General features: G+C 35.4%; 1 protein-coding gene across 1 annotated transcript in view; it reads right to left on the bottom strand.

Moving 5' to 3' along the window:
• Positions 1-1,698: 1,698 nt before the first annotated feature.
• Positions 1,699-15,443, bottom strand: part of LOC145673312 (pickpocket protein 11-like) — a 56,976-nt gene continuing 43,231 nt past the window's right edge. Inside the window, exons 2-3 of the mRNA XM_081742907.1 lie at positions 7,075-7,184; positions 1,699-1,988 (exon numbers count right to left, since the gene is read on the bottom strand). Coding sequence (XP_081599033.1) covers positions 1,717-1,988; positions 7,075-7,184 — 382 coding nt within the window. The 3' untranslated portion in view covers positions 1,699-1,716. The remainder of the gene's footprint in view (positions 1,989-7,074; positions 7,185-15,443) is intronic.

Here is a 15,443-nt window from a genome sequence, read left to right as displayed (position 1 = left end):
AGCAGCAGCAGCATTTTAAATTATTTTCAGTCTTTTGGGAAATAGTATGGGGGAACCATTCCATGATTCACAAGTTAAATTGAGAGAACAATATTTAACAGAACTAAAAGCATTCTTTTCTGCAGGTGCATAACGGTACGACGTACCACCACTTTTTTCCTTTAATGAGAACGGAATATTTCCTCTTCTAAACTGAACTAAACTAAAATCCAGTAAAAAAAAAATCTGTTGAAACTCCACCTTTGTACTTTCACCACACAGTAGCCTTTACTCAATTCCTATTTTAATGTATCCAATTAATTGTTTTTGTTCATTATTAGGAAGAGGATTGAGGGAGCATGACTAATACTCTGAAGAACATTATGTACACAATGTACTATATGTGTGTGTCATTATTGAAATTCAGTATTTGTGGAAATCTTGATGCCTTTTGGAAACAAATAATAGTAGCTTACTTTCGCCCGTTTACAAAAAAAAAAAAAAAAAAAAGGAACAAATCACTAGGAAGTATTATCATTACTTTTATGCACTATAAGATTAAGATGTAAGAATCAGACATTTAAAAAGCATCTTTATATATATGAACGTATGAGATTTTAGTTACAAGACTGCAGTGATTTGCTACTGGAGATCATCATTAACCGTAATAATAATAAGAGCGCCTTCGTGGCTAAGCGGTTAGCGTACGCGCCTTTGGCGTCGGAGACCCGAGTTGGATTCTCGGCGGAGCTCATGTGGTTCGGATGCCACGTTAATCACTAGGTCCCGTCTCATACAACCTCGCTGCTGGAAGAGACGTTACTCAAAATCATCTCCACTCAATAATATCCTGGAAGGTATGCAGCTTTTTAACCATTATGAACCTGAGGTTCAGCATAATGGCACCTTTATTTTTAGAAAAGAAATGCTGTATATATAATTTCTCGGAGCCCTAATAGCAAAACTTTTACTGAAATGAGCCCCAGGTCACATTTTTGCTTTATTTATTTATTTATTTATTTTTATGTGGTGAACCTATTCCATGCTTCATTTATATGTTCATGTTCGTATTGTATCAGATGGAGTAAGAAATTTTATCTTGAATTGGGTTCCCTCGAACGGAGAACTTGAATGGGAGGTAAGTTGCTCATTGTCCACCATAAGTTAAGGCCTTGCATCTTAATTGTAAAACCCACATTCACAAAATCAACATAGCAACAGCTTTATAACCCAAGTACATAGCATCCAATCTACACACTTACTACCCTAAGAAAATACGGGTAGATATTCTTTCTTGTCAATAGATCTTGTGCTGCACCTTGTGATAAACTGTCGCACTTACGGATAAAAGTCTATCTCTGGTGTTCCGTTTCTACGGAATTGTCTTGTATAAGAGGAGAATATTTTGTATGCACTCATTGGGAGGTTACTAACACTGATTGTGATCCATCAATATCGAGGTACCAAAACACGTCTTCTTCGTCTCAACTTCTTAATTCGGTCCCCTCGAACGGCTGGGAGCTTAAATAGGAGATAAGGTGCCCAACATAAGTTAAAGCCTTATATCTTAACTGTAAAATCAATATTTACACAACCAACATAACTACAGCTCTATAACACAAGTATATTGCACCTAATTTAAACACTTACTGGCCTAAGAAAATACAGTACGTTATTATCTTTTTTTTTTCTATTGCAAATAGATCTTACGCTGCACCTTGTGATAAACTGTCGCACTTACGGATAAAAGTATATTACTGGTGTTCCGCTTCTACGGAATTGTCTTGTATATGGGGAGGATATTTGGTACGCACTGATTGGGAGGTTACTAACACTGATTGTGTTCGATGAGTATCGAGGTACCAATACACGTCTTCTTCGTCTCAACTTCTTATTGGGCGCTTTACAGTTCCATTGGCAAATTGGATATAGGATGAACCAATAGAGGAGCTCAACAGCGCTTATTACACTGAATCCAAGGAAAAGACTAGCTATTCCGCCAAAAGACACTGAAAAGAAAAAAAGAAAGTAATTCAAAATTAGATTCAAAACTTCTCTCTTTTGTTCTTTTAACTGGCATATTGTTCGTTCAAATTTGCTCAACTTTCACATAAAAATGTAATACACAGTTTTTTATTAATTTAGAGTTTTGACAGGTAACACGTGGTATGTATCAATAGTACCATTTTGCCATAGTTCAAACATTAATAAGAACAGATAATAAGGATAGGTTAGTTATAGGAATTATTAAGGATATTAAGGATACAGTAGAGCGTCGATTATCCGAAGTAATTGGGGGACATGGGTGTTCGGAAAACTGGTTTGTTCGGATAATCGAGCTGTACTGTACTGTACTGTACTGCACTGTACTGGACTGTACTTCTACAGCCAGTGCTAAACCGACAGAAGTGTGCTGATTGTTGAAACACAGCGACTGGCGGCTTGGCCGGTCAGCAGCGCCTTATGAAGGCCCCATTAGAAGCAATGTTCCGCCAGCGGTGGCTCAGTGCGGCGACTACTGTGGGAAACTGGGTTTGGGAGTGAGGGGGATGATGGACGGTAGGGTGGGAGAGTAACAGGTGCGAGCGAGTACACAGTTCGGTTAAGCGGTCGTTCGGTTGACCGACTTTCGGATAATCGACGCTCTACTGTATTTAAAGTTTATAACTATCTATTTCTAATGAAATTTACCTGTGAAAAAATTCCTTTGTTGATACTGACCTGAAATGACGAATTTGAACGTAGAGGTGCCTGATAATTTTTGTATGCATATTGTATAAACAGTGTCAATATTCATCGTCAGTTGAAAGAGTGATTGTGAGTATACTATCCTTGCTCACTGCACTGTGCGGAAGTGCCTTAGTGACTTTGTTGGTGGGTCGGGTGTTAAATGAGGACCCGCTGAGGATCGGAGGCCCAATTTCTGTAATAAGTTTAGAAAGCATTAATCCTATTTAGGCCCTGGTCATGGAGGATGGAAGGCTAAGCGTTGAGGATGACTGTAACCTTACGGAATTCTCTCAGTGCATCATGGAAAGAATATTGACAGAATACTTAATTCTCCAAGGTCGGTTTATGTTAGACCACTTGGCAGCTGGATGAAGAGAAGGTCTCCCGGATAACATTTTTTTCTTAGAACGTAACATGTAAGTGGTCCTTCATCCATTCTATTGCCAAGACCTACACCAGTGACTCCTCTTTCTTTTCAAAACAGCGATTCATTGTGAGACTAATATTTTGAGCCCAGAAATGCCCTGGGATGTGTTACTTTTCAGTGTCTAAAACAGTAATTCCCAAACTGGGGTCCTACCCTGGGAGGCATGAAGAGCGAGAAAGGCGGCGCAAGCTACTGATAAATAAACCTTGAAATTATGAATAAAGCATCACTTGTACTGACAAGTCATAATTTAGCTTTAGCAAACTTTATAGACGTTACGTCTCTGACTACAAAATATTGCTCTCTTTGTACGTTGCTAAAACAATACCATTACCCTTTTTTTACTGGTGGAAAGATTGCTGATGTTGGTAGAAGTACTGAAAAACATAAATGCTACATTTAAATGATAATCGACCAAGGATGTATACTTAATTACGTCGTTTCTTATAGTTATTTTACTTACAAATACTGTATTAAGAATGTTGCAACGAAGAAACGTTATATTAAATATCGTACAAACAGGAAATAACGATTGAGTAGGAACTCTGGTTTCAGTAAGGTTATTTCACTACTATTGTATGCAGAAGCCTTGCTGCAAATAAATACAAATTATGAGAAGATGGTTATTATACTAATATATTATTATTGTTATGCATTTTCTTCGCTCATTTGAATAGGCGATAGGGCCTATAGTAATTTACGGATCATGTATGTTACTTTTCCTCTTTGTTTTTCCCTTTATTCTGGGGTTTGGAAGAAGTTCCTTATAATTCTGCATGTGTCCAATATTACTCTCTTCTGTACCTACTTCATGACTTTCCTTCAATTCCAGCTGTTTCAAATGCACTTTTCAATGTCTTGTGGACCATTCCGGTATATTAGCTACTACTGGTACTATTTTCACGTTTGGTCTTGCGTTGTTTCTTTTTTTTATGATAATTCTTTGTATTTTTCCATTTTTTCTCTATGTACTTTTTTTTGCAGGTTTGTTGTGTTTGGTATTGTGATGTCTATTAGATGTATACTCATGTCCAAAATGATTGTCGCATATCTATAACTGTCTTCTTGTATGAATATAATTTGATAATGATTTTACGGGGTACTTTTAATACTGATACTATGTGTATAATCAAGAAATGTATATTTGCGGTCAAAGGAAAAAAAATATAAATACGAAAATTAGAATGAGTAAAACAAAATGTTGCTAAATGGACGAGAAAGTTTTATTTTAGTTTTATTGTTCTTATTTACTGGTCTTTTGACACGAAATTTGCAACATACATGTCTTTGCAGATTATACACATACTAACATTATAAGAAGTACCGGGCGAATTCGTTATCAAATTATATTCCTACAACAACATATTTATAGACATACGACAATAATTTTGGACATGACTGTACCTCTCCCCTTCTCTTTGCTTATCTGAGCGCGGAACCCAACGAGATTAGTGAACTAAAAACTCCAATGAGGTAGGTGCGCACGAACCCCAAGGAGATTTGTAAGCGCGAACCCTATCGAAGTTAATGTGAAAAATATCAATTGAGGTTGGTGAGTGAGCTCCATTATAACATAAACTCTCAGTCGAGTACAATGCAAAATGACCATCTCCGATCCAGAGTGGCTTGATTTAACACAAGCTAGTGTTTGCACAAAAGGGGGGTTCCGGCTTTTAGTCCCCTTGAACTAAATAATATGAAAAAATAAACATGTACCATACGAAGAAAACATGAAGCATGTAATAATAAGGAATGTGGGCGTACAAAAATCTGAACGCACTAGTGCTTTGAAGAGAACGTTATTCAAGAAAGTTTTTTTCAATAAACGTTTGCTTTTGTAAACTACTTTTTAAAAATGTTTAGTCCCTACAGGCGGGGTATTATATAAAGGAATTAAAGGGTTGTCAAGTACTGAATGGCGTTGAGTGTATGATTTCACCATGGCAACCAATCTTTTCATTTTTGTTTAAAGGCGATGTACCATTGCTATTTCTTTTCATACCATATCTTTCATATAATGTAAGTTTCATAAAGTTACAGTTCATATTACACTAAAGAAATCTACACATGGCATTATGGGTAGTTAGTATGTGTCACAGTTAAAAAACGAACAACAGTAGGCCTAGGTGTAAACTACTAGTTAAACGGTGTTTTTTTTACATATGTAGTATATATATATATATATATATATATATATATATATATATATATATATATATATATATATATATATACATACTACATATTAAATAAATATACTCCATGGTTCTGGATAATCACAATAACATTTTAAAACACATTTTCTGACCAGAACAAAATGAATTATTTAATAATTATACGATTTTTGTTACAGTTTCAAGGACCTAACGTCCTCTTCATCAGACATTGAGAAAAGACAGATGACAGCAAATCTTATATCTTCCTCAGCCATTAGTTTGCATTTTCATTTATATCTATCTTATATATAAATATTAAATAATATTTATATATTATTCTTAATATATAAATATTATATAATAAAGGGAGGAACAAAAATCGTATAATTATTAAATAATTCATTTTGTTCTGGTCAGAAAATGTGTTTTAAAATGTTATTTTTAAATATGTAGGGTTTTTTACATTGTACGGTTGTGAAACATGGTTGTATAGTTTAAGGGAAGAGCGCAGACTGAACAAATTTTAAAATATCGTAAGGCGAATATTCGGACCGAAAACGGACTGGAATAAGCAATGGTGGAATCTTCTTAACTATATTATTAATAGAGAAAATCTGTTATTTATACGATTTACATAACATTGCTAAAGTCATTAAGTCTTAGGAGGCTCAAGTGGACAGGTAATGTAGCCAGAATGGAACAAAGTAAAAAAAAAAAAAAAAGTTTTCATAATTTTAACTGGAAACTTAATCGAAAAATTATTTAAATATATAGCCGCAGATGAGAGACAATATTAAGATGGATCTCGCAGAAATAGGACTACAAAGTACACTGAGAAAAAAAAAGTAGTTGGTGTACTTAAAATGGTAGGTTACATGAGTTATTCCTGTAGTTTTTGGACTTAACGTACAGCAAACGTACAACTAAAAACGCCTGTATTATAATACTTTCCGTATGTGTTCCATCTATACGTACTTTCCCTATGAAACAATGTAAGCGGTCAGGATCTCACATACAAATGGACATATATAACATATAGTTGAGGAATGTAACATAGTATATGCATGTGATATACGGTAAACTGTTAGGTGTCAGAAATCCTGCAACGGCATGATGTAATATCTACGGGCAGTGCCTATGTAGAATACGGATAACGTATGCTCCGTAGTAAGAAATGAACAAATGATTTTTGTAGTAAGAAAGAGGATACCGTATATTTTTACAATATACCGCTGTCCGGAGAACGGATTTTTGTCACTATAAACTGGATACTGGATTCAGTTGGCTAAGGACAGAAGTCAATGGAGAGCTTTTGTGAATGCAGCATTGAATTTTCGGGTTTCATAGGCCATAGAAAAATGAAATATTTGAGTTTTACGTCCCACGGTTATGCTGGTTAGACTAAAGGAGACGGTGACGATGAGAAATGAATCAAATGGTGAAATGAAGAAAGTGGGAAGAAACGGGGGAACCCCGAGAAAACCCACGAGTACGGTGTTTGTCCACCACAAAGTCCACACGGTGCGAGCTGGAATCGAACCAGGGACCCCAAGCACCGGAGGTGTCATAGCCCATAGAGTTAGTTAGTTAGCGCATAAATAAATAAATAAAGAATATATTCCAACATAATACAACCATCATTATTGGCAAATGAAAAGTCGTACTTTTTAGCACTTAAAAATTCACTTTTGCTGTTTTTTTTTTTCAAAAATTTCGCATGAAAGTTTACCCTAATGGATATTGTTTTGTTTAGCTTGATGTCTTTGTTCTTTCATAACTTACCTAAAAGATCAATCCATCCAAAGAGAACGTCATTTCTGTACCGGACTCCACTCAGCTGAGAATAATAAATATCCACGTATCCTACGTGATCTATATTCATGGAGTTAATTCTGTAATATAATTAAAGAAATAACATTTTCTTAATATTTTCTTTTTTAATCTTATTTCATTTAAACATGTCAACTAATATCGTAATATCATTTTATTATTAAAATTAAATTCTATTAGTCTTTATTTGATCATATGTACAGTCGTGTAAAAAAAATTCTGGCCATCCACCTCTTGAAAAGTTCTGCACTCTCACATAGAAACATAAGTAAATAGAACGAATGTAAATTATCTTTGGATGTTTAAGGTTCTATATTACAAATCATCAACATACTAAATTATCCTGTGCATAGCTGCGATCTTTTAATACAATCTTTTAAAACAAAGTGGATGGCCAGTCTTTTTAAAACAAGGATATACACCGTAAGCTATACACTAGTGTTACCAGTTTGAAAAATTACGATATTACATCCTTAAAATCTATCGATTATTTTTACCGCTTTTGTTTGAAAGACACTGAAGGTTGTTTTATTTTTCAAAATTTGCTTGGTACTCTATATAGATCTACAGAGGAGTCTTTTCCAACTGATTGGTCTGTAACATCACATTTTACTGCTCTTTTTTCCAGTATACTACACAGAAAGGAGGAGGAGTGGGCAGGAAATCTGGTGCTGAGAAAGATAGTAGTTGTGAGAGAGAAACAAGAACACAGTGTTCACTGGTTTTCCAGATAGGGTATGCGATATCGGGATTTGGATATCAACAATCGATATCGAAAAAAATATAGAAACTTGATTGATATTTATAAAAATGTCGAAATATCGAAGAATATTGAACTATGGAAAATATTGAACTATGGAAAATATTGAACTATGGAAAATATTGAACTATGGAAAATATTGAACTATGGAAAATATTGAAATATCGACAAAATATCTAAAAATATTGAAATATCGGTATATCAACCAGAAAAAATTGATGCCGATATTTCGGTATTTGAAAATATTGATCAATCGATCAATATATCGAAATATCGTATAGCCATGTTTGCAGGCATATTACTCATAAATCTATGACGACTCCAAATATACTGCCAACACTTGCTTATGTTCTCCCTTGCTTTGGTCTAGTGTTTCCCTCTATTTACCTGACTATAAAAAGATTCTTCTACATCATACCACAGCAGTTGGAAATCACAAACAATGAACTTCAGATGAAAGTGGAGGAAGCGAGTGACTAAGTGATTTTGGTCCTTACTGTGATGGTAAGAACACCGATAGTCAACGTATTATTAAAATTATAAAAACATGCAAATTATAAATCAGCAAATCTACAGAACGAACCAGTTACTATCTATCGAATTCAGGATTTTTAAAAATGAGTTTTAACACTAATGAAGGTTATTGCAACATAATTTAAACGGAAGTATGTTCATAGTACTAGAAATGAAATGTTAAGTGTCTGCTACGACATAGCCTGACATACAATGTATCTCCTGCCTGACTCGCCTCTCCTGGTCTCGTTTCGTTTTTGTCGTTTGGCTGAGGATGTTAGCACAAATACGGCTTGTTAGTGTAGTGTGCGTAGGCATTCACATAGATTGCTGAAAGATGTACCGGAATACTTTTCAGCAGGGAATACTTGTTTCCACTTGCTAACAGCAATTCTTAGAGAAGTTTGCAGGGAGATATTAACTGTGTAAGTCCAGCATTAGGGTATTGTCGAATAAGTTAGAAACTAAGAGGACTTTGTTGGATGAGCATGTAGTAGGTCGTCCACAATCATCAGAGCAAATAATGTAAAATACGAAGGACCAAGTACTAACATTTTCCAAGGAGTATCTGACAAGTAAGGGACCATATGGTTGTCGCGCAAATCAGATGCAGACATACGCCATCTGATTGAGCATTAAAAGATATGGAGAACACAGAAATTTAAGGTGCTAAGGGCCATAGGGAGCGGAGCGAGGAAAGAGGAAACATTGAATGTCGGCAAAATTGGAGAAAGTCAGGAATGACGGGAAAAGTTAATTTCGTGCAAACAGGGAAAGAAAGTCAACCAAATGAAAGAAACTAAACATAACAAGGGCATCAAGGACGAAGAAAGATCATAATCAGGGTTGCCATCAGGACCGCAGTGTTGCCAGCGCTGCATAACATTGATATGGAAGATATAGCACAGTATAGCAATTAATTCACAAGGAAAAATATTAGTAACACAAAAGACAATTGAAAAGACTCTGCACACGTGCGTAAAAAGGTTTAACGTAGTCGTGAGTGAATATTACACCCGCGTGAATATACAAATGGAGGAAAATAGAGAACAGTACGCACCATTTGCAGTTTAATTGCAGTTGACGTGAAGATCACGAATGAATGCGTGGTCAACACACAAACATTTCTCGCAGTGAGCACAGCGGATAAAAGCAAGTTGGCCACACGCGTCTCTGCAGCATTCCTCTGTGAGTCCTTTTTCAAAGCAATATGCGGAAGGTGTTTCAAACTGTCCAGGGTGGTCATTGGAGTAGGCAGATTTGAAAAACGCAAAGCGTATCATCCTTTGGAATCGCATAGAGGAAAACTGGTAATGAACAAATGACTGAAGGCGGAGAAAGTTCTCAGGTTGCCACACATTAATACTGGAGAACACTAACGTATCTGTGATGAACTTCACCATGTTTTTGAATGGACGAAAGAAGACCACATCAGCAGGTTTTATAAGGCCTGTACATTTCAGAGGAATCAGCTTTTTGTAGAATTGAACACCGTTACGAACTGTCATGTTGTAAAGTGTGTCATCCTTGTTTGGAGTCCAGTGTCCAGGAGTCAACCAAAAGCAAAACACGATCCTTACCCTGAAGATCGGGCGACAAAACTTCTTCCAGGAAGATTTGCAAATCCCGGATCGAACACAAAAGGTTCGGATCCCTCGTTAAACTGTAGCTCCTGCCCTTTATACGTCATTATCATCCCATGGAAGGCAATAGCAAACCACCATGGGTTCATCCAGCCCAGGGACCTTCAGGTCAAAACCTGCCTTCGGGCAGAACACCGATCATCATCATCATCATGGAACGATGCTCCCAAACACTTTCGTTTCGGTGATATCATGTGTACCCCCTTCACTTTCATGTCTATATTTGTCCTGCCTCATGTACATTATTCACTCACGACTATCGCTAAACCTTTTTACGCACGTGTACAGAGTCTTTTCAATTGTCTTTTGTGTTACTAATATTTTTCCTTGTGCATGAATTGCTATACTGTGCTATACCTTCCATATCAATGTTATGCAGCGCTGGCAACACTGCGGTCCGGATGGCAACCCTGATTATGATCTTTCTTCGTCCTTGATGCCCTTGTTATGTTTAGTTTCTTTCTTTTGCTTGATTTTCTTTCCCTGTTTGCAAGAAATTAACTTTTCCCATCATTCCTGACTTCCTTCAATTTTGCAGATATTCAATGTTTCCTCCTTCCTCGCTCCGCTCCCTATGGCCCTTAGCACCTTAAATTTCTGTGTTCTCCATATCTTTTCATGCTCAATCAGATGGCGTATGTCTGGATCTGATTTGCGCGACAACCATATGGTCCCTTACTTGTGAGCCTACTTTCACAGGAACCAGCTTTGTATAATACAGTCTTTGTAAATTAATTGGACGACGAGAAACCCACCATTGGATATTCTAGAATAAGGAAGCGACATCCGACGTCAGCATGGTCGAAATTCAATACTTCTTTTGTAACCGTGTCACGCAGAAAACAATGGCTACTGAGCTTGTCCGGTTATGTTTTTTTTTCTTTATATATATATGAAATGTCTGAAAGAGAGTTCACGTAAGCAAACGAAAACGATAAAAAAACCTCTAAGAAGAAAGAAACATCATCGATGCAATCAATCGAACGACAGCGAATGTACTGGCAAATATAGGTGTCGGATTCAATGTTGTTTGGAAGTGGAGCTGCTATGGCTCAGTGGTAGTGTGTCCACCTCTAGTGTGTGAGGCCTTGATTCGATCCTCATGCCTAATAGGCTTTACGATAAACAAATAATGAATGCATTGATTTTCTGGGATCTCTTCCGTTTCCTCTCGCTTTCTCCATTTCACCATTTAATTCATTCTGATTATTATCGCTCCCTTTATCCTTCCATGGAACGTGAAACTTAAAAGATTTTGATTTCATTTCATTTTTGTTTTGAAGTTTATGTTGTCAACTTCCAATATATGTTATATCGTTGCATGAGAACCAGGGAAACATAACTCCAAAAACGGGTTTTCATTTTCTTCATGTTTCGACATAATTTTGAAAGCCCTACTTGGTGTAAATGGAATGTAACACCATCTGTTCTCCTTGTCGATCATCTGTTGTAATGAAGCTCAATTATCATCTTATTAAAAAAACATCTTTCTAAGAAAATAATAGTTTTGTCCTCTCGCCTGTAAACCTATGAAAATGGAGTTACGTTTCTCTGGTTCTCATGCGACAGTATCATTGTATATTTCCTATAAAAATGAGATAAATCCGTGCCAAAGTTTGTTGCAAACTTCTCATGACTGTTACGGTCATTAAAGAAACGCCAGGTTTGATAGGAACTGGGACACTATAATATTGTTTTGGGTCACATGTAATGTCCGTCTCAAGTGAGCCATTTCCACAGGAAAAAAAAAACTACAATAACTGGTTAAACAATAGTCCTTGTCTGCAATCACATAATTTTGACATCGATCAACTATCGATTACATTCCGTACCGAAAGAAATCTTCAGTCTGTGATGCGATATAATCCTCAATCGCATGTTGCACAAACATCCGATCTTGAGGGAAGATCCTCTTCCCAAGAAGTGCACCGTAGAGGGGGGCTACTTAAACTTTGGAGGAAACTTTGACATTTTCGGTGATACTTTGACACCATGTTCTTTAAGATATTGATAACTAGACTTCGGATTTTTGCATATTTGCATGTATTTTTCCTGATGTGATACTGATATGCTCTTTAAACAGAAATTCGTTTCAGCTCTTTTGGGGTAAAATAGCAGAGTTTTATAGTGCATATATTTGCATATTTCGGAGGTTAGTGCATGTTTATGTCGTTATTGCATATAAATACATATTTAAAGAAACGACCAAATTAATAATCTTTAACGCAATAACTTTCGTCATAAATGGAATTTCAAGTTTCTAAAATAAATAGACTCAAGACCTTAAAATGGTTCTTTTGCTATCTTTGTTATAGCCTTCGAATATCTTCCAAAGTCGTGTAAAAGAAGAATAAGAAAGGGCTGAGTGATTCATCCTCCCGGCAATGATGCATGATTGTCACCTTTATATATATAAGATATAAATAACGGTGTCAAATCACCTAGAACAAAATTTCCACGTCACTAGTGCTACTGTTGTGTGTGTATGTGTGTGTGTGTAGATTTGAAATTGTGTGATCCTGTGGCAGTATAAAAATACCGAAAGAAAAATCTTCTAGAAGTTATCTCCTGAAACAGGGTCCATTTAGTTGTAGTGTGACATCTTTCAATTGAATTTTAACTAGCTCAGAATTTTGTCCAATTTTTGTCCAACCTAGAACAAATTTTGTACCATTCAAATTAACAAAGGGGGAATATTTCAAAATTTGGGCCACTTTGATGACCTGTAGTGCCACATCCTCAAATCTGAAATTTAACTACCTCAGAATTTTGTCCAGTTTTCGTTCATTTTTGTCCACCCAAGAAAAAACTTTGAAAATTCAAATAAACGAGGGAAGACCATTTAAAAATTTGGCCACTTTGATGACCTGTAGTGCATCTTCAAATTTGAATTTTAACTACCTCAGAATTTTGTCCAATTTTGGTCAATTTTTGTCCACCCAAGAAATTATTTTTATAAAATTCAACTAAAAGAGGGAGATCTATTTCAAAATTTGGCCACTTCGATCACCTGTAGTGACACATCTTCAAATCGAAAGTTAACTAGTTCACAATTTTGTCCAATTTTCGTCAATTTTTGTTTACAGAAGAAAATGTACCATTCAAATAAACGAGGGAGGGCCACTTCAAGATTTGCTCACTTCAATCACCTGTAATGCAACATGTTCAAAATCTGAATTTTATATAGCTCATAATTTTGTCCGATTTTTTTACATTTTTGTACTACCAAGAAAAATTATGTACCATTGAAACAAACGAGGGAGGACCATTTGAAATTTTGGCCACATCGATCAGTGTGATATGCTCAAATTCGCATTTTAACAAGCTTAGAATTTTGTCCAATCTTTGTACCACATACAAAACATTTTCTACCATCCAAATAAACGAGGAAGGTCATATCAAAATTTGATTAATTCGATCAACTGTAGTGTGACATTTTCAAATTTGAATATTAATTGAAGATTTTGTCAATTTTTGTACATTTTTATACCACCAAGAAAAAAATTTCAGCACTCAAATTAACAAACGAGGGTCTTTTCAAAATGTTGGCCACTTCGTTCAGCAGTAGTGTAACATCTTTAAATTCGAATTCTAACTAGCTTAGAATTTTCACTGGTTTTTGTAGAGTTTTGTACCATCAAGCTAGTTAAAATTTAAACTTGAAGTATCTCACTACAGGTGAACGAAGTGGCCAAATTTTTAAATGTCCGTCCCTGGTTTATTTGAATGGTACTAAATTTTTTTCCTGGTGGTAAAAATGTGCAAATATTCAAAAAATTCTAGCTAATTAAAATTCGAATTTGAGGTCGCACTACAGGTGATTGAAGTGACCAAATTTTGAAATGAACCTCCCTCATTCATTTGGATGATATATATCTTTTTGTTGGTGGTTCAAGAATGTGAAAAATTGGAGAAAATTGTAAACTTGTTAAAATTCGAATTTTAAGATGTCGCAATACAGGTGATCGATGTGGCCAAAATTTTATATGGCTCTCTGTCGTTTGTTTCAATTGTAAAAAAAATTCTTTGTGGTTCACCAATGTACAAAAATTGGACAAAATTATCATCTAATTAAAATTCGAATTTGAAGATGTCGCACGACAGGTGATTGAAGTTTCCCAAATTTTGAAATGGCCTTCCGTCGTTTATTTAGATGGTACAAAATTTATCCTGGGTGGAAAAAATGGACAAAATTCTGCTCTAGTTAAAATTGAAATTTCCAAGTGTAGCACTACAATTAATGGGTCCTCTGAAACAATGGATTGAAGTCGAGAGACGTTAACAATTCAAGGAGAAAATATGTTTTGCAAAGTGTATGCTAAACAAGTAATATTTTCAAAATAAGTATGCTTGTGTTTAGAAGAGGACATTTCCATTTTGTTCGATAGCAAAAGCTTAAACTTCAGTAGCGCCCTATTTTTTGGCCTTCTTATATAGCAGTTTCAAGTCTGGTAAGGAGTTCTACAAGTATGAAACAACCTAGGTGTGGATTTTTTCTTTTACTCGACAGAGTTAATCCCAAAGAAACCCTTTAAAATGTATTTCGAGACGAAATGAACAACCCTTTTGAAAATAAACTCTACAATTAATTTAAATATTTGCTTTACAAAATCTAAAACTTGTCGCAGCAGTTATTTTTTGGGATAAGTTTCCGAGTTTTCCGTTAAGGAGTTTATGAGATTATTTAAATATAAGCTTGTGTTGCTTTGATATGCACCTCAGTCTCTCGAAACGTAACTTACTTACTAAGTCTTCTATTATATTTTCGATAATTTAACCTTCTCATTCATACTAAATGTCTCGCTCAAATCAGTTTATTCCATTTAAAGTATCAATATTATACATTGTAAATTATTGCTGTTTGAAACGGACAATGTTACGTTAGAAGAAAATATTCTAGGATTAACACATAATTGGATAAAGAAAGTAATTTCAATTGAATTTATTTTCTTTTAAACAAGAACATAATGTTTTGAATAAGACTTAATACAGTAAAAATTGCCTTCAACAGGCCCCTTATTTCACGCCCCTCCAACCAAAAAGGTGTTAAATTCTCTTGATTAGTCGGAACCTGTGGTGCAAACAACGGATGTTAAAATATACCTTTTAACGGAAATTTTTAAGTTCCGGAATGCAGCGTTTATAAAAGTTTTAGACATTCTGTGAGTATATGAACTACGTTGTCTGTAAAGATTTTCGTTTACTTGTTACCCTACATATTTAACCTTTATTCCACCGCCATATAAGGCCCTAGATACAGTGCAACTTTTTGAACGAAATGCAATTTATATAGTAATCTCCAAACCAATAACTCTTTCTCTAGCTGGTCTAGAGACATGGAACAAGAAGCATAATATACACAATAAATCAAAGGGAGCCAAAAGTAGAGGGAGGAACGCTGAAAA

Source organism: Thermobia domestica, chromosome 16, assembly GCF_964235325.1.
Source record: "Thermobia domestica chromosome 16, izTheDome1.hap1.1, whole genome shotgun sequence".
Taxonomy (NCBI): Eukaryota; Metazoa; Arthropoda; class Insecta; order Zygentoma; family Lepismatidae; genus Thermobia; species Thermobia domestica.
The sequence above is the reverse complement of the archived record's forward strand: the minus strand, read 5'-3'. Positions and strand labels throughout refer to the sequence as shown.